This window comes from Tupaia chinensis, unplaced genomic scaffold (genome assembly GCF_000334495.1).
Source record: "Tupaia chinensis unplaced genomic scaffold, TupChi_1.0 Scaffold000407_1, whole genome shotgun sequence".
NCBI lineage: Eukaryota > Metazoa > Chordata > Mammalia > Scandentia > Tupaiidae > Tupaia > Tupaia belangeri.
In genome coordinates, this window is record NW_006159909.1 from 1,560,627 (window position 1) to 1,587,905 (window position 27,279).

The 27,279-nt window shown below is 39.1% G+C and overlaps 1 protein-coding gene across 1 annotated transcript in view; it reads right to left on the reverse strand.

Moving 5' to 3' along the window:
* Nucleotides 1–27,279, reverse strand: part of MYO1D (myosin ID) — a 328,050-nt gene that overhangs the window by 88,586 nt on the left and 212,185 nt on the right. Inside the window, exon 16 of the mRNA XM_014590111.2 lies at nt 23,556–23,763. Coding sequence (XP_014445597.1) covers nt 23,556–23,763 — 208 coding nt within the window. The remainder of the gene's footprint in view (nt 1–23,555; nt 23,764–27,279) is intronic.

The following is a 27,279-nucleotide window of genomic DNA, read 5'->3' on the forward strand; positions in this document are numbered from 1 at the left end:
GGCATGGAGGGCAACCATGGATGCCAGGGACAATGGAGGAGGAAGATGGGACATAGCAGAGGGTGGGGGATGGGGAATCAGGGATGGCAAGACAAGGGGCAAGGTATGCAGGATGTAAGAATTGGAAAATTATTTGCTGAGAACATGTATGTGGATGTGCTTGATTGAACCAATGCACAGTGTATTTTGGATGGAAAATTCATTGGTGTGTTGTGATGGTGTATAGTGAATTAATGTAGAAAATAAAAATTAAAAAATTAAAAAAAAAAGCTCATGTAGTTACACAACTGTGAGTATAAGCAAATTATGGAACATTCAAGGAAGGAAATACAGGGCAGTGTCATACAGTTTTCAAGTCTTCATAGAATTTCAAAATCAGTGTCGAAGGTTGATGGTTCTAGAGCAGTCTAATTATCAACTTTAAAAATTGCTGATGTCTGGTTTTCCATGAATATTCCTTTTACATTAAATTGCTTTATTTAAAATATAAAATGTTCACTTTAAAGCAACTGGCAGGGGACCAGCAGTTGGCGTAATGGCTATGTTGCTGGACTCTCATGTAGTCGACCATGGTTGGAGTCCTGGACCCGGTGGCTTAGACTCATGCCAGGGATGTGTGCGTGTGTGCCCAAGATCCTGAGAGGAGAATGGAGAAGAAGGGATTGAGGTGTGGCCATCCATCCCCAGGGGGTGATTTCTCTCTTTCTATTTCTCTCTGTCTTTCTGGCGAGCACATGCGCCCTATAGCAAAAACCTCTCCACACAAACACACACAAAAAGCAACTGGTTCCATAATAGGTACAGATATGTGGATATTCTAAACTGAGTTTCTGCTTCCCTGTTTACTTACAAGATTTTTAATAAGAAATTATTTTTTAAATAAAAGTTAACACTTTCGTGTCAATGAATTTTTAAGTGACCAAGAAAATGTGCACAATCTTATTCTCTCTCTTGAAGTCTTCAAGACTCAGAAAGTGCCCATGATCTATACTCTATGTTCTTTTTTTCCACTGGACCTGTGAGAGTGAGATAATTCTACCACTGGAAAGAAAGGGAAAAAAAAAATCACAGCTAGATTGAGAAATTCCATCAAATCAAATATACAACTTTTGTATACTGGTTCTCAAATGAACAAAAATCAGATTCCCAGGAATGTATAACCAACTCTTGGTTAGACTACTTAGATGAAATAGCTATTTAAGCTCTTAGAGAAAGGCTGACAGGAAAAGATACTATAATTAATGTATAATTAAAGCTTTGGCTTTAATGCAGCTGATGACGGGTAGTCATCAGGTCACTTCTCTTCTTATCCATCAGATTTTCTATCCTCCCAAATGGGCAGAAAACCCTTACTTCTTTCTCAGACCTCTATGGAATCCACCGAATCATGACCCTACGGCAACAGAAGCCAGTTAGCCCAAGGGAGTCTCATAGTCTCCACATCCGTAGAGGCTTTGCCCCTAAATGGAAAATCATGGAACATAATTTCCAGGATAATAACATTAGGGAATGTTATTTATTTGGCCAGACAAAGACTACAATAGACATAACTCCTTGACTTAGCAATCAAATAAGAACTATAGAAAACATCCCTATTACTAAATAACTTTGTTTCAAATCTGAGTTTTATTACTCTCCTAAATAAGTATGTTGCCTTTTTAACTTTAAACTACTGCCATCTAGAGAGAACCATGCTAGGTTATACTATTGTCTAACACATATTTACTTCTTCCTTCTTGTCCTCCATGGGTCACCCTACAAATATGACTTTGGCTAGTGGGCTATAAATAATGTGATCTGAGCTTCGCCTGTGTGGTCAGCCTTGTCCTCTTAGGTTTCTGCCATCACTCTAAGAACACACCCCTGGGGGACCAGCAGTTAGCGTCATGGATATGACGCTGAACTACCATGTAGTCAACTGCAGTTTGAGTCCCGGACCAGATGACTTAATGCCGGGCACATGTGTGTGCGTGCCCAAGATCCTGAGAGGAGAAGGGATTGAGGTGTGGCCCAGACTCACGAGCAAGTAATAAATCCTGGCTGTTATATCCATTGTTTTAGGTGGTATAGTAGGCTGAATGATGCCCTCCCCTCCAATACTCACCTCCTATTTCCTGGAACTGGTGAATGCTACCTCTTGGGTGAAAAAAAGAACCTTACAGATGTGATTAAGTTAAGGATCTTGAGAGAGGTCCATTATCCTGGATTATCTGCTTGACTCTAAATATGATCGCATTTATATCTTTGATAATAAGGAGTGGGAAATCTAGAGAAAAGGAGAAGGCACTGTGACCACAGAGGTAGAGGTTGGAATGGAGTAATCCAGACACAAACCGTGAAATGCTGGCGGCTACCAGAAGCGAGAAGAGGAAAGGGACAGATTTTCTCCTGAAACCCTAGGGAGGAACAGGGCCCTGCTGACACCTTGATTTTGACCCAGTGACATGTCCTCTAGAATTGTCAAAGAATACATTTCTGTTGTATAAAACACCAAATTTGTGACGATAAAAAAAATATTTTTTCCAGAAGGAAGGGGGTAGACAGGAAGAGAGAGACGCACCCCCAATGGAGCCTTCACACTGGGCCCACCTGCCAGGCAGGTACAGGGAGACAGACCTCTGATGTGGAAGCAGGGCCTGCCTCGGGGGTCCAGCACCACGTGTCACGATAGTGCTGCCCCACTGCTCCCACTTTTCTTTTACTGCAGACCTTGGACACGCACGCAGGCAGTTCGCTGGCATAACTGGCAATACGAGCCCGGACCAATCAAAATGCTAGTGTTAGTAACAGCGAGCACACAGCACTTTCTGAGTGTTCGGAGTAGGTTGGATGTATTAACTTGCTTATTCCCAACTACATCATGAGGTTGGTACTATTTCATTTCCCACTGTACAAGCAAGAAAATGGAAGCACAGAGATGCCCAGAAATATCCTACAAGTGTTGGAGCTGGGATTAGAACCCAAGTGCTTTACAGATGTCTAAAACCAAGAACTATCTGCTGATTATGCAGTAGTAGAGTCTAAAAATTATTCAGAAGTTGGTGATTCTTCGACTCCGCCGGCAGAGTTAAAACGTCAGGGATTCTTCCCCAGTTGGGAAAAATGCCTGTGCCTATTAATGACCTCATCTGCTTGGTATTAAGGTACCTTATTTAAATGCACATGAAGAGCTCTCAAACATTCATAAATATCTTCGCTTTTAACATAATATAGCTAAGAAGAATCCAGGAGCCACTCGGTTCCTCGTTTTGAGTCGTATCATTAACAAACTGTTAGTGAGGGTCACTGTGCAGAGGGCATGGCGCTGGGGACATGCAGAACTCGACCAAGTAGCAGGATGCTGCTTCCCTCATCAACTTACCATCTAGCCGAAGAGCTCAGACATGTGTCCAAAGTAATAGGGGCTCTAAAGCTTAAATACTGTTTTTTGACTACAGATATTACAGAATCCAACAGGAATTTTGAGCTGAAGGCTTCTTATAAATCATTAGCTGAGAGGTTCTCTGCTGGTCTCTTGGTGAACTGCCTTAGGAGGGACATTCACAGTGCAACACACTCCGGGGCTGCATAATCCCTGAGATGTGCCCCCCCTCCTTTTCCCCCACTAAAGAAAGCAAATGTATTTTTTTTAAAGAGGTTTTTATCATAGAGTACATGCGCTTGCCAGAGAGACAGACAGAGACAGTGAGAGGAAAGGTGAGAAATCACTCCCCAGGGTCGATGGTCACACCACAATCCCTTCTGCATTCTCCTCCTGGGATTTTGGGCATGTACACAAGCACCAGCCTGATTTTCAAGTTGCCAGGTCTGGGACTTGAACTGTGGTCAGCCATGTGGGAGTCCAGCACTTTAACCACCATGCCACCTGCTGGTGGCATACACGTGTATGTTTTATGGAAAAAACCTTGAATCATCTATTTAAAAAATAATTAATTCACAGCCTTTCAACAACTTATTAGTCACAGATTACCCACAACACACCTCTCACTTGACTGTAACAGGCACTGCACCCGTATCTAACCTTATCACTTATAGCTAAAAGAAGTGAGGATAACCTACAATCTTACACAAACCTAAACCTTAAAACTAACAGCAGGATCGGGCCAGCAGATGGCATAGTGACTCTCACATGGCCAACTGTGGTTCAAATCCCAGACCTGGTGGATTGCTTTCTCACTTTCATCCTCTCCATCTCTTTCTGGTGACCATACGTGCCCTACTGCAAATTAAAAATAAATAAATAAATAAAATAAATAATTCTTTAAACAAACAAATATTAGGCTCATAGTTTCTGCTTTACACTGAACTTATTGTCTCGTAGAACTTTGTACAATCAACGAATGGGTTCCAAAGAACTGGTCTGGCCAGGAGGAATCTTGTTAGTGAGAGGGTAGAATCAAATCTGAAAAATACTGAAGGCAAAGCAAACAGTATTTTAATAAGCCAGCATGTTTGAGGGTTCAGTTAAACAGAAAGAAAAAGACAGAAAGAGAGAAAGAAAATAAGAACAGATATTATGATACAGTATACTGGGAGACGTCGTTGCCTGATGCCAGAGCCTGAGAGAGTCTGGTCTTAATTTTGTAGGTAACTGAAAGACTTTTGATCAGAGGAATAGCATCATTAAAATTAAGATGGTAAAGTTGTGCCGATAAGAGTCAAGGCAGGATGCTTGGAAGAGCACACTGAAGTGACTTAGGGACAGAGCACCACGACCAGCATCATGGTTCTGCTGATTTTCACACTGGAATATCCACTTACCGTACATACAGCATGGTTTTGGTATTTAAAATCACTTGTGTGTGTGTATGTGTGTATGAGAGAGAGAGAGAGAGAGAGAGAGAGACACACACAAGGACTGAAAAATGATTTACTCCAAAAGGTTAATAGTGGTTATCTTTTGGTAGTGAGGTGATGGGGAATGTTCTTTAGTTTTTTGTTTTGTTTATAATTTTGCCAGAGGTTGTGAGTACTAGCCAAAGAGAAAGGAGAAAACGAGAAAGCACTTGCCATACAGGATGATCATGCCACAACTCCTCTCCTCTCCCTTTTCCTCCAAATCCTTTGGGATTTGGGGCAGGCCTAATTTTTTAAGCCACCAGGTCCAACCTGAACGGTGCTGTCAGCCATGGAGGATCTAGCTGCTTCGACTACCATGCCACTGGACAGCTCTATTTGTTTTACATTATTCTTTTCTTTTTAATTTTACTGGATGGTGAGTGTCTTCACTGGAGAGCAATGGGGGTGAGAGGTAGTGAGATAAGCACTCCCCATGGGGAATGGTCATGCAGCAATCCCTTTTCTGCTATCTCTCCTTCCTTTTGGGATTTTGGGTCCACATGCAGATACACCAGCCATGTTTCTCGAGCTGTCAGGTCTGGGGACTCAAACCGTAGTTGGCCATGTGGGATCCGGCCACCTTAACCACCACACCATGGCCTGCCTGACCTGCCTGCTTAGCTTCCACCCTTTCTTCCTTCCTTTATTGCCAGAGCGTGTGTGCTCACCAGAGAGGCGCAGAGGGGGAGAGAGAGAGAGAGGGAGAAAGCACCCCTAATGAGATGTGGCCATGCTGTAACCTGTTGTCCTCCATTTCTCTATCCTATTGGGTTTTGGGGATGTATCCACATGTGCCCAGCATGTTTTTCCAAGCTGCCTGGGCTGGGATTTGAACCATGGTTGTCTATGTGGGATCCAGTTTCTTTAACCACTAAGCTATGGGACCAGTCATCCTTTAACTTAAAAAATGTTCACAACGAATATGTATTACTATATAATAAAAACTATTAGTTAACATTTTGGAGGTAAATGATGGGATAATAATTATATGGTGTTTCTATTTAGTATCTATTTATTTAAAAATACAACACTCATGTAAAAATATTTTATCTGTAAGCTTAGATTTAAATAATAAATGGTTAACTGTATTTTTAGTTCTCTGAAAGATATTTGTCACCAACATATTTTCTATAAGTGTTTGATTTCTTATCCATACCAATACAACAAAATCAATCAGGATGAATGACTAGTAAACATCTTATTCTGAAATTAAATTTTCTTAAAAATACAGACTGTCACTACAGTGCTAAATTTGAATGGATAGCAATGTTTGGAAATATTAAGACTTCCTGAAAAATACTATAGAATAAAAATAGCCCCAAATTTTCTTTAGTTATGAATAAAGCCCCCCAAGTAAATGACTCATCAGTTCTTCTTTAGTACATATAATGGGTGTATGTGCACACTTGTGTAGATAGTTCTAGAATTAACAATATGATTAAAAAGGAATCAAACTGAATGTACTGTTTTGTAACATATATTTTCACTTAACATTTATCATAAGCACTTTTTTTTTTTCTGAGAGATTTTTGGGTGCTAACCAGAGAGACAGAGAGACAGAAAGGGAGAAATCATCCCTGTCGGGGGGAATGGCCATGCCACAATCCTTTCTCTTCCATTCTCCTCTCAGGATTGTGAGCATGCATGCACATGTGTCTAGTGTGAGTTTTAAGCTGCCAGATCTGGAACTTGAAAAATAGTTAACTCCATGGGAGTCCAGTGACGTAACCATTACACCATCTGCTCGTCCCTATCATGAGCATGCTTAATGTCCTTATCTTTGTACCGTCATTAATGATTGCATAGTGTTCTACTACACAGATGCCTCAAAAGGTATATAACTAATTTCTTAATATTTAAGATTCCCCATTATATTCCACTTTCATGAGAAATGTTGCAAAAAAGTTCTTCCAAGTAAATTTTTACAAATATTTCTTAAAATTTAGTAATGATTTCTAGAAGTATAATTGCTGGATTAGAAGCAAGCACAACTGCTAGACGTTTTTGGAAACACGCTGCCTAATTATCCTCCAGGAACTTCCTAACAATTTACTCTCATGCCAACAGTACAGATGCCCTAAGCAATGTTGTATGACTTAAAACAAAAAGATGAGCATTTGACAGGTGAAAATACAGTTTCTGACCATTTTTCTTTAATTGTGAACTGATCATCCATATATTTGCTCAATTTTGGAGTGAAGTATTTATCTTATTTATTTGGAAGGACCTTTTGTAAATTAAGGATCTTCATTGTAAACTAAGGGTTCTTAATCAGCTATCTTGCCTCTAGTCTTAATGACTTCTGATCTCTCCTTAACACATTCTGCACTTATTAAAATTTTAAAAATCAGAGCTTGAAGTCACTATATGTCTGCTTATTAAAAGAAACTGAATGCTCTAAATATATGCAATAAATAATGATCCATTTCCCAGAATATGTTGAATATTTAATAAACTTTTAAAAAAATTTGTTGGTGATAGTTTACATTAAATGACCATGATAGTAAAACATCTCCATCCATCTTTAATATTTATTACCTATTACTTCCAAAAGGATTGAAGGGAACATAGAATAAAAGATACACAGACAACTGAATTATCCAGGTAAGATTAAAAGCTGTATAACTAGCCAACGGGGATAGCAATGTCGGTGGGCATGGGAGACAGTTATCCTCAAAATCCCAAACTCAGGGTAGTTCCTGCACCTGAATGTAAATTTGAGTCTTGAGCTTCCTGGCAGTCATGGCAAAGTGGAAGCTTAATGAATTGCTCAGATTTCATGATTTAATAGGCATTAAAAAATTAAGATTGGTGGGACCAGCAGGTGGCGTGATGACTAAGGCTTTGGACGCTCCCACATGGCTGACCATGGTTTGAGTCCTGGACCTGGTGGCTTGCTTTGCTTTCTCACTGCCCCCCCACCCCACCCCCTGTGCGCGTGCGCGCGTGTGCGTGTGTGTGTGTATGTGTCTCTTTCTCTGGTCAAATTAAAAAATTAAATAAGTACTTAAAAAAAATTAAGATTGGCAATTCGAGTAAACAATCCCTTCACACAAACATGCCTCTTTTATTTTTAAATGCTCGTTTTCGTTGAGGATGCAGAAATATTAATCGTTTAGCAGTGATTCAATGGTATTTATTTGGCTTGACTGTGTGTATCTTCAGCAATCTCTAAGACAGTCTTCCTCCAGGCGAACTTTTGATTGTACACCTACTATCTATAAGACCTTTCATTTGAGTCTGGGATAGCAATCCTCATTGAACTGTTTAAAAGTTTTATAATAATTTAATGTAAACATCTATTCACTGAACCACTTTCCCTTCACTAATTAATTCCTTACAAAGAGTCAATCTCCTGAGCTTGCAGCAATTAAAACATAAAGTGAAACCAAAATGGGTTTTTCCTTTTTTTTTCCTCCCTTCCTTTTTTCCTTACTACCACCTACTGGGGCTAGAAAGTGTTGTCATGGAGACAACAGCTGTTGGGTTATGAGTGACAGGTCTCGAGAGAGAAGTGTCTTGGAAGGGAACATCTCAAGTTAAAAAAAAAATGTGATGAGCAAGACACCAGTGCAAGCTGTTTTACTAAACATGGGGGGCTTAGTGGAAAGGTGTGTTTAAGCTACCAAGGAATAAAAGTGATACCCTCCCCTTCATTTAACAGAACATATTTTTCTTCCAAAGGGAGAACATTTCTTTTAAGTAAATCTCAAACATATGTGCATATCTTGGCATAATTACATTTGAAAATTGAGATTCACACTGATGCACCAAATTGGTTGCCTTAGTAATGAGATATCACCCAGGCAACGGATTCGCTGCTCTTTCAGGAGAGCAAATCATCTGTTTCCAACCTACGGGGGAGGGTGTTGGGGAAGGGGTGGTGGTGGTTTCTTATTGGTAGTATCTGAGAGGAGATAAACAAGAAACAAATTATTTTTGACATGTCACCATTATTTCCAAATATGCTTTTATCTTTTTATTCACCAACTGGGTGGGAGGAGGAAAAAGGGAGGCCAAGAAGGAGGTGTGGGCGGCAGGGAAGCATGTTCTGTTGTTTAAACAATAAATTTTGGCTGAAGCATTTCTGTTGTTCTAAAGGGTTTTACGGTTGTCAATACGTAAATACAAAGTGGATCGGTTATTATAAATCAACAGAAATTTTCTTCTCAATAGTAATATCAATGATTTGTACATAGTAATGTTATTTTAATAGCACGGCTTAGAAATATATGCAACACAGGGCTTCAATGTCCTATAATCAACATTTACCAAAGGTTTCACAGAAGATAGATAAATAAGATCTAGTTTCTCCATTAAGAACAACCAACCTTCCCATAACTACTTTCATTGCTACGGTGACCAATCAATGCTCAATGCACTTTGTCACTGGAGCACTGTGGTACCTGGTTAGTTTCACGTCCTAGACTCTGGGCTCATCCTAATCTACTTTACTATTGCTAGTTATTAACAAGCAATGATTTAATTGCCAGATTAAGTGAGCCCTTTTCAGGTGGACATTTCTACTATGTCAATAGTTGACCACTGTTTATTTGAAATCTGCCAGTTTCTTTCTTCCGTGACTCATACCCAACTCTTTGCTGGCCGTCTCCACTTGAATGGCTCACAAGTGCCTCAAACACACCATGCCCCACACTGTTAGTATCTTCTACATAGGCTCTTGCTTCTGTATCTTCTATCTCTATCTCAGTTGTCAGGGACATCGGCTATCCTGGAACCCAAGACGGAAATCTGAGACTCACTGATTTCTACCTGTCATCAGTTTCCCATCCAAACACTACTATGGTTTGATCATTTTACTTCCTAAATATTTTTCAAATATCTCTCCATCTCATTACCACTGCTGCAATTCAGGCCCTGATGAGCTTTCACTTGGATTACAATAAGTTCTTAATTGGCCATCCTGCCTCCAGTCCTACTGACTTCTGATCTCTCCTTGACCCAGAGCTACCCAAAACCAAAAAACTAACCATGTCACTTCTCTCCGCTATACTTTCAGTGAGATTCCACTGAATGTGGCAGGAGAGCAGCCGAACAGATAACCTGATATACCAATTGGTATAAGTGTAATAGACACCCCTATGCATAGTTGAGCTTGTGAGAAAAAGGTCACACTCAGGGACCAACAGTTAGTGTAATGGCTATGTTGCTGGATTCCCATGTGGTTGATCGTGGTTCATGTCCCAGACCCGGTGGCTTAAAACTCACACCGGTTGCATGTTTGTGCGTGCCCAAGATTCTGAGAGGAGAATGGAGGAGAAGGGACTGCGGCATGGCCATCCCCTCTGGGGGGTGATTTCTCGCTTTCTGTCTCTATGTCTCTGTCTGTCTGGCGAGTGCACGTGCCCTATAGCAAAAACCTCTTAAAAAAACAAACAAACAAAAAACCAAAAAGGTCACACTCAGAGGTTTGATATTAGATTGACTGAAATTTAAAAGTCTGATCGATTTGTTGATAAGGCTGTGTAAAAATACAAACTTTCATAAATTTTTGGATAAGCATAAACTGGTACAATTATTTAGGAAAGCAATTAGACTGTCTTTAGTGAATGTAATAATGTGCAGACCCACCACTTACATTTGCAGTCTGGGGATACACCCTAGAAGAGAAGTTCTCACAGTGTGGTCTGGGAAACCCTGAGCATGGCTGAGAATCTTTCAGGGAATCCTTGTGATCAAAACCATTTCTTAAGAATACAGATTGATTATTTGCCTTTTCTTTTCTTTTTTTTAATTTGCCAGAGTGCATGTGCTAGAGAGAGGCCCCTCTCCCCTAGCATGGGACATGCTCATGCTGCAATCCCTTGTCCTCCATCTCTCCCTCCTTTAGGGATCTTGGGTACAGATGCACACGTACCTGACATGTCCCGCATGCTGCCAAGCTTGCGACTAACCACATGGTTGGCCCTGACAGATCCAGCTGCCTTAACTACCATACCAAGAGCTGGTCCGTATTTGCCTTTTAAACTCTCATCCTCTGACAAGTCTACAGTAGAGTTTTCCAGTATAGTATATCATGTGTGATGATGTCATCATTCTGATACTACTGGAATGTGTGCTTGCATATTCTTGCATTTTGCACTTTTCTACTTTTTTTTTTTTTGAGAGTTTTTTTTTTTTTTTTTTTTATAGGGCGTGTGCGCTCCCCAGAAAAACAGAGAGCAGAAAGCAAGAAATCACCCCCCAGGGGGGATGGCCACGCCGCAATCCCTTCTCCTCCATTCTCCTCTCGGGATCTTGGGCACGCACGCACTAGCGCCCGGTGTGAGTTTTAAGCCACCGGGTCCAGGACGTGAACCACAGTCGACTACATGGGAGTCCAGCGACATAGCCATTACGCTAACTGCTGGTTCCCTACTTTTTAATTTTTTTAGAGAGATTTTTGCTATAGGGTGTGTGCACTTGGCAGAGAGACAGAAAGTGAGAAATCACCCTCCCTCAGGGGAGATAGCCACGCCACAATCCCTTCTCCATTCTCCTCTTGGGATTTTGGGTATGCATGCACAAGTGCCTGGCGTGAGTTTGAAGCCACTGGGTCCAGGACTCTAATCACAGCTGACTACATGGAAGCCCTGCGATGTGACCATTATGCTAGCTGCTGGTCCCGCATGTTGCACTTTTCTAAGGTGAGCTCTTTGAGGGATCCTCACAATTTGAGAGCAGCTGCCCCACAGAAGTTTGTCCACTTGCAGACAAAAGAACATGCACAAAAATGTTCACAGCAGCATTTTGTCATGGTAGCTATGACAAAAAATTGTAAAACTAAATGTCTAGTATTAGGAAAATAGACAAAATGAGTTTGTAAAAAATGATTTATTCAGTTTTATTTATTACTATTTTTTATATGTGACCAGAGAGAGAAAGTGAGAAAGCAAGCTGCCAGGTCTGGGACTTGAACTCTGGTCAGCCATATGGGATCCAATGCCTTAAATGCCACATCACCTGCTGGCCCCAAACTATGAGTTTTTAATAAGAAACTAACAAAGAAGTAACAATAAATAAACTATCACTGCATTTATGGACCTAGAAAAAATGTAGAAACATTATGCTGAATGGAAAACAAAATTGCAGAAGACCATGTACAGTATAATGTGAAAACAGGGCATTATAAGCTATGAGAAAACAAGTGCAACTAAATGAAAGGCTGCCAGCCATAACTAGCAGTTATGAATGAGGAACCTTGATGGAGTTTGTTGAGCCAGGTACTTCTGGAAGACAAACCCTGAGCCAGCTTTTTATATCTTGGGAGATAAATAAGGAAAGATATTTGGAGCCCTGCTATAATGTTCAAGCTGAATCTAAATCTAATTCTGCCATCCTAAGTTGCACTGTTGCCATAAATGTTTGCGTGTCAGTTACCCACTGGGCTGCTGGCTGGGAATGGCAAGAACTTCCCTGCAATGTGAAAGAGGCTGTTTCAGAAATTCCAAGGACTAAGACTCATTTGTTATGGAAAATGACATTTTAGTTTTTTCATTTCTATTTTTAGAAAACTTTGTCCTATCTATTTGTCAGAGGCTTATTTTACCTACAAACTTCAGTGGCAACCAAGCCATCATAATGTCAATAATCCAGCTCTGATAAACTCAACCAACAAAAACAAATGAAACACAAATTAAGGTTTGTCCTCCTTGTAAGTGTGTTTTCAAGTAAAACATGAATCTAACAGGAATTAAGATTCTGGCAAACTTTCTGGCACTCCTTCCAAAGAACCTTCTCTCCCAGACTAGACAGGTACCTTTCCTCTGAGTACACCTGGCTGGTACAGCCTATCTGGAGTGTTGCATGGACTCTAACTCACTGATTTGAGTGCTAAAACACCTCTTTTCTTTCTTTTTTAAAATATAATTTTAATTTTTCAGTTTTTTTTTTCTATAGGGTAGGTGTGCTTGCCAGAGACAGAGAGAGAAAGAAAATGAGAAGTCACCCCCCAGGGGATATGGCCCTTCTCCCCCATTCTCCTCTCAGGATCCTGGGCACACACGCGTACACACAACCCTCGCGTGATTTTCAAGCTGCTGGGTCCAGGACTCTATGTGGGATCCAGTGCCTTAACCTCCATACCACCTGCTTGCCCTCATGTCACCTTTGGACCAGACTGTCAGCTTCTTCTGGGTGGAGCTGTGTCTTGTTCACTTTTGTGTCCTCAGTAACGAACGAACAAATGCATATTTATTGCTCATGTAAAATGCATATGAACATCTCCTGTATAATCACGTACCATAGTGCTGTAAAGGACACCTGACGCCCACTTCCTCTCAGTCTGCTGAAAAGGTACAGAATCAATGGGCACCATCAATTACTTCTTTCAACACTCAGTCAAGATCAAGCACCATGCATATACATATATATATATTTAACTTATTTATTTTATTATTATTATTATTATTTAATTTGTTATAGGGTATATATGCTTGTCGGAGAGACAAACAGAGAGAGGTGAAGTGAGAAAGCAAGACGCTGCATCTGGGATTCAAACCATGGTCGGCCATGTCGGAGTCCAGTGCCTTATCCACCATGCCACCCACCGGCCCTCAAGTAGCATACTTCTGGCCCTAAATACTCGCTGTGAATAAAGCAATGAATGGACCAATACTGGGGGCAGCCTCTCTTACTGCACAATTGCATCCTGCTTCCATATTTGAGCTTGTGCTATGTCGGTGGTCACTCATATGTACCTTTCATATACATGGCTTGAAAGTCAGTTTCACCAAAACTAAAAAAAAAAATCACCTCTGAAATATGTATTCTCAGTAAAAATCCAAGTTGCTGATCACTTTTCATTACTGTACAGATGTCAAGAGCCTACTGATACTTTCAACATCAGTGTTTTCTTTCAACATATTATTAATATAGGCCAAAAGATGCAATGTAGCAAGTATAGAAAATGATAAATTGGAAGATAAAATGTACAACATGAACACTACAGATAATAATAGTGTATTGCACTCAGAATTTTTGCTAAACTAGTATACTATAGTTGATCTTACATGGGAGAAAATAGGTAACCTGTGAGATGATGGCTATGTTAATCTGTTCTACTATTATAACCATTTCCCTATACATGTATATCTTAAAACATCAAGTCATGTACCTTAAATACATATAATATGATTTATTTAGGAGAAAAAAAGATGGGGGCCAGCAGGTGGCATGGTAGTTAAGGTGTTGGATCCCACATAGTCATCTCCATGGTTTGAGTCCTGGACCCTGTGGCCTGAAAAACACCCTGGACACAGGTGTGTGCATGCCCAAAATCCTGAGAGGAGACTAGAGAAAAAGACTGCAGCTTGGCCATCCTCCCTGGGCAGGGGTGGGGGTTGGTGTGATTTCTCACTTTCCCCCTCTTTCTCTCTGACAAGTACTTGTGCCCTGTGGCCAAAAAACAACAACAACAAAACACATACATACATACATACATACATAAATGGAAAAAAAACCAAAACACCCTAGCTTACATACTCAACAGCAAATGACTCAGACTTCATGTCTACCATGGTTATCTGATAAAAGGCATTTTGCCAAATCTCATTCTCCTTTTCCTCTAAGCTTGAAGCCATCATTACCTTTGACGCTGGCTTTACAAACTTCTGCAATGGAGTGTGTCATGCCTGTTCTCCTATAGGGAGAACATTCTGAATGCTGCCATGATGATGTAAGTGGACAGTGGTCAGAAGAGTGCGTGCAGGAGGCAGAAATGCTGGGGTCAAATCTCAGTTCTGGTGCTCACCTCTGTGGGACCTCTGTCAAGTCACTTCATTGCAGTGGCGTTAATTCCCTTATTAAGGGAAAATAATAATGGGCACTCTTTTACAAGGTTTTTGCAAATATGTAGTTAGTAGAGTCAGGTGGCTGCACAGCAGGAAGGCAACTTGGACTCAAAGAAGAAAGGTCCTCGGTTTGTGTCCTATGACCTCCCTGAGCTTGCCAGCTGGCTGAGCCTGGGGGTGCATGCTAATTTGGAGAACCTGTTGGGTGCTGTTTCTCTGTCTCCTTCTCTCTTAGGGAAGAAATATAAATACACTTTTAAAAAGATTTAGTTAATGTATGTAAAACATCCAGTTAATATAATATTACTGTCACTTGGTAAATATTAGCTACTATTTTAGCAGGCTTTTTAACTTTTTTTTTTTTTACTTTAAGGGTGAAAGTAATTGATTTCATATGAGAAATAATTATTTTTGCTTTTAGACTGAGAAACAAAACACCTGATTGGTTTCATAACAAAGTCAGTGCACTTTGTTTGAAACAAAAAAAGATGTGCAAACCACTATGTATCTAGGCTATGACTTGACAAAAGTTTCATAACAAGCAGGACCTAAGGGAACAGGGGCAAATGAATGACCAAACCAAGAAAATCCAATTCTTAGATGATGCTACATATGCTTTTTCTTTTGGCTGGTTTACAAAATTATTATACTCAAGTCTATACTAACCCAGCATTCACCACCCGGGAGACTTCTGTCTAGTTACTTAACCACTCAGTGGCTTGACTTCTTTTATTTATTAAATAGAAATAGTAATAAACACTCATTCATAAGGTTCTTACAAAGATTTAGTTAATGGGTCCAGGGGGTGGTGCAGGATTACACAACTAGATTCAAATGGGAAAGGTCTTAGGTTACTAGGACCTGAGTATAATGAACAGTTACATAAGTCTCAGTTTCAGAACTTTTTCATGAAATGTTTATGCTCTAATGAGCTGTTTTTAATCATTCACAAGATTCTTCTCATGACTGAGACTATAATCCAAAAGTAAAAATGTAAAATGTAAATTTAACACATATGAGAATATAAAAAAATAATAAATTGCTAATTAAGCTAAATCAACCAGGGTAGTCCTTGTGATACAGGGAGCCACCTCTAAAATATACCATTTTTCGCCCTTGTTTCATTTTGACAGAGGGTGTGTGTGCTCACTGGAGAGAAAAGGGGGTTGGAGAAATTGAGAAAGCACCCCCAATGGGGCATGGCCAAGCTGTAATCCCTTCTCTTCCATTTCTCCCTCCTTTTGGGATTCTGGGCATATCTGTGCACGTGCCTGGGATATTTCTCAATCTAGCAGGTCTGGGACTTGAACAGCATGGTTGGCCATGTGAGAACCAGCTGCCTTAACCACCAGCCTACAGGCTAGTGCAAGATATACAATTGTTTAAGAATGGAATATGTCATTGACGATTATAACACGGCATACCAAGTTTTTAAATATATTCAAACAAAACCTCAAACTAATGGAGAGAGATCTGACAGCCTGCTAAAAAATCACTATCCTTCGTGTTTAGACTATATTTTGAGACTAGTACATTTCTTTATCAATAGTTCCTTAGTCCCATAGGTGACCAAATCTATCCCTATCTGTGAAAAGACAGTTTTTAGTCAACTGGGAATAGTGAATAGAGACTATGGATTTGGTGTTAAGGAATTATTAATTTTATATAATATGATAATAGTGTAAAGTCCTTAGCTGTAAAGTCCTTATCCATTGTGGTAACTTTGGGGTGAAATGATAAAGTATTTGGAATTTTCTTTAAGAAAAATTCTAACCTTGGGACCAGCAGTTAGTGTAATGGCTATGTTGCTGGACTCCCACGTAGTCAACCGCGGTTCGTGCCCTGGACCTGGTGGCTTAAAACTCATGCCGGGCGTGTGTGCGTGCGTGCCCAAGATCCCGAGAGGAGAATGGAGGAGAAGGGATTGCGGTGTGGCCATCCCCCCTGGGGGGTGATTTCTCGCTTTCTGTCTCTCTGTCTCTCTCTGTCTATCTGTTGAGTACACGTGTCCTATAGCAAAAACCTTTCAAAAAATAGAAAAGAAAAGAAAAGAAAAACTCCAACCAACACATAAAAACCTGAGATGACTTCTAGATAAAATAAGAAAATAAGAATGGCACAAGGTCTTAACTGGTCTAGGTGAAGGAAATATGGGGGTTCATTATACTGTTCTATTGACTTTTATAAATATTTATAATCTTTTACAATAAAAAATCAAAAAAGAAAAAGAACATAAACCTTCATGTTATACTTACAAATATGACTGTAAACCAGGCCCCAAAATAAGTCTCAATAGATTCCAGAAAGTAGTAATGGTACATTTAACATTTTGTGATGAGGCAGTAAAACTAAAAATTAATGACACAATTATAAAATGAAACAAAACATACACACACAAAAAAATGTATCATCTAGGAATGATTTAAAAATTAAGAAAAAATTTTTTTTTAGGTTTTTCACATAGGGTGTGTGCACCAGAAAGAGAAAGGGAAAGTGAGAAATCAACCCCAAGGAGGGATGGCCAAGCTGCAATTCCTTCTCCTCCATTCTTTTGAGATTTGGGACATGCATGCACAAGCACCCAGTGTGATTTTCAAGCTGCCAGGTCTGGGGCTGGAACTGAGGTCAGCCATGTGGGAATCAAGTGCCTTAACTACCATGTCACCTTCTGGCCCAATTTTTAAATTTTCAAATAACTTTTAAGGAAAAAGGTAATCCAGACATAAAAAAAAAAAAAAAAAAATAATTATTTGACCCATTTTTTATAGGCCAGTGATTCTATCTTCTATATCTGAGATTCAATTTTCAATATGATATAATCTGCTTTTAATACTTTCAAGGGAGGTTTTGACTTCCTATATTATAGTCTTCATCTCTAACAGGTCCATTTGATTCTTTTTTATAGTGTGAATTTCCTCTTTTAGATCTTGCAAGAATTTCCTCACCTCCTGAAGCTCATCAGCTCCTTTCCCCTGCCTCTTTAGCAGTTGATTGTCTCTCTTCTCTTTAATCTCTGTGAATACTATACGAGAAATACGAGATACCATCAAACATCCAAACATCTGGATAATTGGTATCCCAGAAAGGGAAGAGATCCATAAGGACATTGACAATCTATTCCATGAAATCCTGGAAGAAAACTTTCCAAACCTAGAGAGGCATTCAAAGATTCAGTCCCAAGAAATACAAAGGACCCCAATAGAACCAACCCAAGAAGATCTTCTCCAAGACACATTATAGCCAGATTGACTAAAACCACAGACAAAGACAAGATATGAAGATTGGCAAGAGAGAAACGTCAAGTTACCTACAAAGGATACCCCATCAGGCTGACAGCGGATCTCTCATCGGAAACAATGCAAGTGAGGAAAGAATGGGGAAATATATTCAAAGTGTTAAGGGAAAAGCAATTACAACCACGATACTATACACGGCAAGATTATCCTTCATATGGGAAGAAAAGACAAGAACATTCTCTGATAAATAAAATAGATAAATAAATAAAACCTGAACGAATTTACCAATACCAGACCATGTCTTGAAGAAGTTCTGCAGGGAGTGCTATACCAGGAAAATTAAATAAGAGTCATATAGAAATAAGAGTTCAAAAACTAGGAAAATGGCCGACTTAATCGTGGGGAAAAGTCTGGAGTTGAATATTATATCAGATAAATAAATAAAACCTGAACGAATTTACCAATACCAGACCATGTCTTGAAGAAGTTCTGCAGGGAGTGCTATACCAGGAAAATTAAATAAGAGTCATATAGAAATAAGAGTTCAAAAACTAGGAAAATGGCCGACTTAATCGTGGGGAAAAGTCTGGAGTTGAATATTATATCCCAGAATTTAATTGGGAAAATTGAATCACAACAGAAGATAAAGTACATGAGACTGAACTGGTAAAATAGAATTTTATGACTTTTGAATAAAACATTGTTGATTTTCTTCTAGGCTTTGTTTTCCAGTTTAAAGGATTTTTGTCTTGTCTTGAGCTGCTGATAGGTTCATGTACCTACTATTTGAACAGAAACCCAACCTGTTTCCTGATTTTAAGTTTAAACATAGTTCCTTAGCATTTCTTTGATCTATTAAAGTTAAATCTGCTTTTCTTGAAATTAAAAAAATATAGTAAAAAATACATAATTAATGACTGTAGTAAACTACATAGCATCAGCTAGGTGCTACCTTATAGTACATTCATTCTACTCAGAGATTCATGCCTAAAGTCAGACATGTATTCATAGATATGTATATATCAGCACAGCTTGCTATTGAAAGTAGTTAGATTATTTAAGAAATTTTTTGAGTCAATAAAATGTGGGGGAATGGAAAAGGAATGGAAAACAACTGTGGACACCTGAGATAGTGTGGGAGGAGGGTAGGAAATGGCAGAGCGTGAGAAATAGGGGGAAAAATATATATGAAACTAGAAATGGAAAATTATTGACGATAACATGTATGATTATGCTACTATGCAGCATATTCTGGGTGGGAAATCACATTTTGTATGCTGTGGCAATGCTCAGTGAATGAATGTAAATTAATAAATTAAAAAAAGAAATTAAAAAATGAGTTACCTAAAAAAAAAAAAAGAGAGAGAAAAAAAAAGAAAAAGAAAAACATACTGGTTACATGTGTGTGCATGCCCAAAATCCCAAAAGGAAAAATAAAAACAATTAAATGGTAATGTATCAGGGTCTATAGACACAGCAAAAGGAGAACACAGAACAAATTCCATACTTCATTATTCATAAATATGAAAGAAAAATAAAGTGTCCAATTCCCAAACTTAGAGAAAGATAGTCTCTTGCTCACTCTGCTTTTTATATTTCAAAAAGAGGGAAGGGCTTGATAAAGAACAAAATTGATATATTAGAAGTAAAATGGTGGGTTAATAAATCAGAGCACTGAATCTTTGACAAAAATTAAAATGCACCAGTAAAGAAAGTTGACAACGAAAAGAGAGAGTAAGCATAAATCAAATATATGATATAAGAGGGAAATGAGAAGAAACATCAGAAACTACTTTGAATAATTCTACTCAATAAAATTTAAGAACCTAGATTATTTTGTAGAAAAATAAAAGTGATCGGAATGGATCCCACAAAAGATATAAAATAAAAACAGACCAGTTATCATACAGAGAGTGGTTGGAGAGTTATGCTCCATAAACGCCCCCTTCCAGATGGCTTCCAGGGGAATGCTGCCTCAATAGATGAGCGCCAATGCCATTTAGAATGTTCCAAGATCCAGGGGAAAAAAAAGGAAAATTGTCCATGTTATCTTGCTGAGGCAAACATAATATTGCTATCAGATTGATTAGCAGAATCCTCTGTACTGATATCTCAAAAGACTGACACTTTCATAGTATGTGATATATAGACAGCGCCTACAAATTCATTTTAGAAAGATAAACAACCCAGTGAAAAATGGACCAGGGATAGGAATAAAAGAAGAAATGATCCAAAAGGCCAATAAACATGCCTTCACTAATAGTCACAGAAATAAAAAAATAAAGTAGAAATTAGATATTTTTTTTCTTTTTAAAAAAGATGTTTTAAAAATAAAAAATTAAACATAAAAAAAGATGTTTTTTATTTATTATTATTATTTTTTTCACATGAATTCACTAGAGAGTGACAGAGAGAGAGAGAAAGAGAGAGAGGGAAAGTGAGAAAGCAAGCCGCCAGGTCTGGGACTTGAACAATCAGCCACATGGGAATTCCAGTGCCTCAACAACCAGGCCATCTCCTGGCTCCTAGATACTATTTCTTATTGATTAGAATAGAAAACAATTCAAAAGCCTGGCAAAAATCACCGCAGTAAAAAACCCGAAAGCGAGAAATCACCCCTCCCCCCCAGGGGGGATGGTCACGCCGCAATCCCTTCTCCTCCATTCTCCTCTTGGGATCTTGGGCACGCACACACACGCGCCCGTCTTGAGTTATAAGCCACCGCGTCCAAGATGCAAACCACGGTCGACTACATGGGAGTCCAGCGACATAGCCATTATGCTAACTGCTGGTCCCACTATTTTATACTCTTAATAAGATGATTTAATACAAAAATGTTAAACCTTTCAAATTAATCTATAAGTTCCATACAATCTTTATAAACTTCTTGTTGAATTTAACAAACTTATTACGTACATTAAAATTGTACTGCAAAATAAAGGCTTTGTGTAGATTAATCAACTTTAATAAAGACAAGTAGAAAGATGGACATATTTTATAGTGTACAGAGACATACTACAATAAAATCTGTTGTAGTAATCCAAAAATTGGATAGAAAAATGGAACAGAACAGTGCACCTGAAGACAGAATATATGAATTTTCAAAAGGTTTTACGGAAAACATATATTATTAGAACTATGTATAGATTTCAATTTGTTTTGAGAGATTTTTGCTATAGGGTGTGTGCACTCACTGGAGAGACAGAAAGACAGAAATCGAGAAATCACCCTCCAGGGGGGATGGCCACCCCACAATCTCTTCTCCATTCTCCTCTTGGGATCTTGGGCATACACACACACACACACCCAGTGTGAGTTTCAAGGCACGGGGTCCGGGTCTTGAACCAGGGACGACTACGTAGGAGTCCAGTGACATTACTATCACACCATCTGCTGGTCCCAAGATTTCAATGTTTTTTAACACTAAAATAAACTTGTACTTAAAATTCTATTTTCCATAAATTTTTGGAAGTTCTCACATATACTCTGTAGGTGATATAAATCAACGAAATAGCAGGGACCAGCAGTTGGTGTAATGGCTGTCACTGGACTCCCACGTAGTCCACTGTGGTTCGAGTCCCCGATCCGGTGGCTTAAACTCACGTCTGGTGCATGTGGGTGCGTGCCCAAGATCCTGAGAGGAGAAGGGGTTGCAGCATGACTATCTCCCTTGAGGGAGTGATTTCTCACTTTCTGTCTCTCTGTCTCTCTCTTACTTGTGAGCGCATGTGCCCTATAGCAAAAACCTCTCCCCCCCCAAAAAAAAATCAACAAAATAGCACATCTTAGTTAGAGAGTATTGAGGAAACTGGTGCACCATAAGGAGAAAAATAATACTTGATCCCTCTATAAAACTATGTACACAGGTGAATTCCAAATAGATTACAGACCTAAATGTGAAAAGTAAAACTATATACAGTTCAATGAAGAAAATGTAGGATACCTTTATAACCTAGAGACAAGAAAGTTTTTTTTTTCTTCCTTTTTTTTTCAAGAGATTTTTTGCTATAGGGTGTGTGCACTTGCCAGAGACAGAAAGCAAAAAATAATCTCTCGCCCCAAGAGGGCTGGCCACTCTCCAATCCCTTCTTCTCCATTCACTTCTTGGGATTTGGAGCATGCATACACATGTGTCTGGCATGAATTTCAAGCTGCTGGGTTTGAGGCTCAAATTGTGGTCGGCCATGTGGGAGTTCAGCACCTTAACTACTAAGCCACCTGCTGGCCCCGGAAAGTCTTCTTAAACAAAATGCCAAAGCACAAACTATAAGGCCAAAAGCTGAACAATTTGATTATGTCAATCTTAAATATTCTGTTCCACAAAGCATATTGTGGATAAAGCTCATTACAATGTCTACAGAATAGAATGTATTTATAATGCTTTAAATAAGTAATAGATAAACATCTAAAATATTCAAGGAATTCCTGTTAACCAACAAGAAAATACTGACTCTAGTAGAAAAATGGACAAAGGATATGAACAGGTAGGTAGTTTACAGGAAAACCCAATAAACAAACATTTAATGAAACGCTCAGATTCAAGTGCTAACGATAGAAATACAAAGTAAGACAACACAGTAGAATCCTATCTGTTTGAAAAATTCAGGTAGCTGGATGATACTGGGAAGGAGGTGGGCACAAAGTGACCCTCATATGTAGCTGGTGCTGGTACAACCTGTAGAGTCACGCGGGAGCAGAACCTGCCTGGCACTAACTTTCACTGCTAGCTACATGTACTTGATGGCCTCCGAACTTTTCTCCTAGGTATGCATTCCAAGGACACCCTCACAGAGGCACATGGTTTTGTGTGTGCGTGTGTGTTGTTTTTAACATAAATATATTTATTTGCATTAAAATGGTACATATGGGATGTATGAGAAAGGTTATGTGGGGTAAGAAGAAATGCGTGAATGCATGAATGTAATGAAAGGAGAAACTTGCACAGATTATTGATAAGGACTGAAGAGCATCAAGTCAGCACTCCTCACCTGACGTCTAGTGGTGGGGGGGATGGGATATAGTGGAGGAGGTGGTTTTAAACATGCTGGTGACATTTAAAACATGACAAGATAAAATCTTTCACATATTCAACCTAAAGGGAAAAAACAAGTTTAAGACAAAAAAGTAGGCTTGTTCAACATCTAACTTTATTATTATTATGTAATTTATCTTTTAGACTGTGTTGCAATCTACCTACTATGGCCTTGCACTTTGGACTATGGGTATGCTCCATCATGCCTGGCTCTTTTTTAGACAGGATCTAGCTACGCTGCTAAGGCCAGCTTCAAGCTCATAGTCTCTGTGTCTCTGGCTTGAGCTGCTGGAATCAGAGGTGTGTACAAATGTGACAGGCCTTCAGGATGGACCAGAAATTAAAGCCGGGCTTCCGATATGGTCCCAGCCTGCAAAGCACAGCATCTTAGCAGCACATGCTCCTATGGCTAGGCTGATATCTCCAACTTTAAATACCAGCAGACAAAAATGCCTCAGAGTTGTGAAAATAAAATCATTCTAAACTTGGGCAGCCAAGTAAGTTTCCTTTGTGTGAGGGCAACATAATAAAGATCTTCAGATATGCAGACACACAAAAACCACCATCCATGAATATTTCTTGAATTAAGGAAAACATTCAATAATTGTTTAAGTGTAAAACTAAAACCTTATCCTTAAGTCTAAAATGTAGAATTACCTTTTGCAGGAAGAGGACAATCCTTACAAGCATCTGGGCACGGAGTTCTTCCAAGGTAAACAATGTTCGGGGTGTTCGAATGAAAATTTTGGTCTTCCCATAAGCTACATCATCTTGAAAACCACACTGTTCAATCAGCTTCTTAACAGCCTCTTTGTCTGAAGGAAGGTCGTGGTTGGGCCAAGTAAATTCAGAGATCATCTTATACCTGGATGCAAAAAGAGCAGGGAACAGAAAAACCACATACATGGTCATCTCAATGGAAAAACCATCCAATAAAATTCAAGACACTTAATAGACAACAAAACAAAACCTTCTCAGCAAACTAGTAATAGAATTTCATTAGCCTGATAAAAGATGCAAACAATAACAATACCAAAAAGCTTTAATAAAATAAAACACTCCTTAATGATATCATCTCTCACTACTGGGGTGTCAGAAAAATCATGATGCATTTTTGCATAGAAAAACATTGTGATTTTTCCAACGACCTAATAAATTGTGGATAGAGGGAACCTCCTGCACCTGATACAAGCTATTCACTAAAAATTCACAGCAAATATCTTTCGTACAGGGGCAACCCTGGAAGCATTCTCTTTACAAACAGAAACAAGGTAAGGTTGACTCTATTATAGGATCTGGAGGTCTGGTCTGCACAGTGAGACCAAAAAATAAACCAGCAAATGACTGGGGAAGGAAAAAACAGTTTCTGCTTATGAACAATATGACTCTTCAAAGGACAACAAGTAGCTCGTTAGACAAATTATTATACTAAAAAGAAAATTAAAGTGTTGTATATAACATCAATGCACAAAAATTAACTGCATTTCTATATACAAATGGCCAACAGCTCCTTCGTACATGGGCCTCTCTTTTTAAAGAATTGATTTTATTTATTGTTACTATTATTATTTTTTAAATTTGACCAGAGAAAGAGAGAAAGGAAAAGTGAGAAAGAGAGCTGCCAGATCTGGGACTTGAACTGCGATCAGCCATGTGGGTGTCCAAACATCTAAACCACCACACCACCTGGTGGTCCCACATAGACCTCTCTCAAGTTAGTTCACTACACTGCAGCTTGTTTTATGAGCATGACCAAGATAAAAGTCACAGAGTCACATCACAGTCTTGTAGCCTAATCTCATAAGTGACTTCCTATCACTTGCCATATTCCATCTCGTTATCACCAAATCACTAGGTCCCGCCTACCCTTGAGGGGAAGAGGGTAAAAGGCTATACAGGGCATGAATATTTGGAGGTTGATGTCACAAGGCCACCTAGAAGGCTGCCTACCACAGGGTTTTGTTTTCCCCTTAAAGTTATTTAGTAAGTATAGTTCATTTTAGTAATTTTTCCTTTTTTTTTTTTTTTAAAGAGAGATTTTTTGCTATAGGGTACATGCACTTGTCAGAGAGACAGAGAGACAGCAAGAAATCACCCCACCCCTCAGGGAGGATAAACACGCCAAAATCCCTTCTCCTCCATTGTCTTCTCAGGACTTTGGGCATGAATGCACACGTGCCCGGCATGAGTTACAAGCTACTAGGACCAGAACTTGAACCATGGTCAGGCATGTGGGAGTCCATCAATGTAACCATTACACCATCTGCTGGTCCCAGTAATTTTTCCTCTTATACTGCATCTGAACTTTTTTTTTTTTTTTTTTTAAGGTTTTTGCCATAGGGTGTGTGTGTTCACTGGAGAGAGAGAGAGAGAGAGAGAGACAGAAAAAGGGAAAGTGAGAAATCACCCCCCAGTGATGATGGCCATGCTTCAATTCCTTCTCCTCCATTCTCTTCTCAGGATTTTGGGCATGCACGCACATGTGCCTGGCATGATTTTCAAGACACCGGGTCCAGGACTTGAATGACAGTAGGCTATGTGGGAGTCCAGTGCCTTAACCACCACAAGTCTGCTGGCCCCTTGTATCTGAATTTTAAGTCACTGTGAAAAAGACATTCTTTGTACTCTTGTTATAGAGTAATTCACCTATGTTTTCTTCTCCTATTTGCATGTTTTCATTTTTCATGTTTTGATCTTGGATCCATTTGGAATTTATTCTGGCATATAGTGTAGGGTATGAATCTACTAATAATTTTATCTTTTGACAAATGTCTATCCCATTGTTCCAACACTATTAAAATCCCATCCTCCCCCACTGTGATTTAATATATCCCCTTTATCATATACTAAACTTTCACACGTGCTTCAGTTTATTTCTGGACTTTCTCGTCTGCTTCATTGCACTGTCTATTCATCTGTGCATGGTTACCACATGGTTACCACAGGCTACAAGTGCATTTTAAAGTCTCTCTCCATTCTTTTCTAAAGGTCTTTCTAGATATTCTGGCATATAAATATATATATATATATATATATATATATTTTTTTTTCCATATGGACTTTAGAATCAAGTTTTATAATTCTGGGGGGGGGGAACCTAGCAAATAAACAAATAAAAACAAAAAAACCCCTAGATAATATATAGTTGCACTGAGCTAACATTCAATTAATTACATTTATATATGGCGTTCAGTTGTCCTATCTAAGAACAAGACATATCTTCTATTTGTTCAAGTCTACTCTGCTGTTCAGGAGTCTTTGAACATTGTCCCAGGGTTCTTGATATTCTTATTAAGATGATATATATATATTTTTTTTTGAGAGAGAGATTTTCGCTATAGGGCGCATGCGCTCGCCAGAAAGAGAGAGAGAAAGTGAGAAATCACCCCCCAGGAGGGATGACCATGCCACAGTCCCTTCTCCATTCTCCTCTAGGGATCTTGGGCACACATGCATATGCACCTGGTGTGAGTTTAAGACACTGGGTCGGGATTTGAACCGCAGTCGACTACATGGGAGTCAAGCACCATAGCCATTACACCAACGGCTGGTCCCAAGATGATAGATATTTAAGCAGCATCTGATAAAACTAGTTGCTCCCTTCCGTTGACATCTCACTGTTTCCTAGTTTCCATGACAGCCAATCTCCCTGGTTGCCTCCTGTTTCTCTAGATATTCCTTTTCAAGGTTATTGTCTGGAACTCTGGCAACTACTGTACCCTTAAATGTTGGAGGGTCCTAGGGTTTGGATCAGGGCTTCTCTGTGATCACTTTCCCCACATCATCTGACCTAGTCCTTCTACTTTAAATATGTTTAAAATACAAAAATAAAAAACATAAATATGCAAATACTGATATTTGTAAATATATAAAATATAAATTTATAAAATCATATTAGTCCACTCATTAATTTATTACCCCAGTCTAGCCTTTAGTTCTGAGCTTTGGACTTCTACATTCCATTCCTACCTAGGTCTTAGAGGCATCTTGAGCTTTTCTTTCAGTCTTGCCTATCTCAATTCACCCAGGTACTAAAGCCAGAATAATGGGAATAGTGTATTCTCTTCTCTACCATTATGTCTAATCCTTCATCAGATCCTATTGATCTCACCTCCAAAGTACTGGGTTGTCTGGAAAGTCATGATGCAGTTTTGCATAGACAAACATTGAAAAATATCTCATGACTTTCCCGGCCACCTAATATATTTTAAATCTAACAACTCTCCTCATCTTTCCTGCTGCAATCCTAACCTAAGACACATTCTAGTTCACTATAATATACTCCTGAATAGTTTCTACTTCCACTCCAATCCATTCTGCACACAACAGTCACAGTAGTTTTCTCCTCCTTTCTTACTGTACCCCCGCCCTTGTTTTTGGA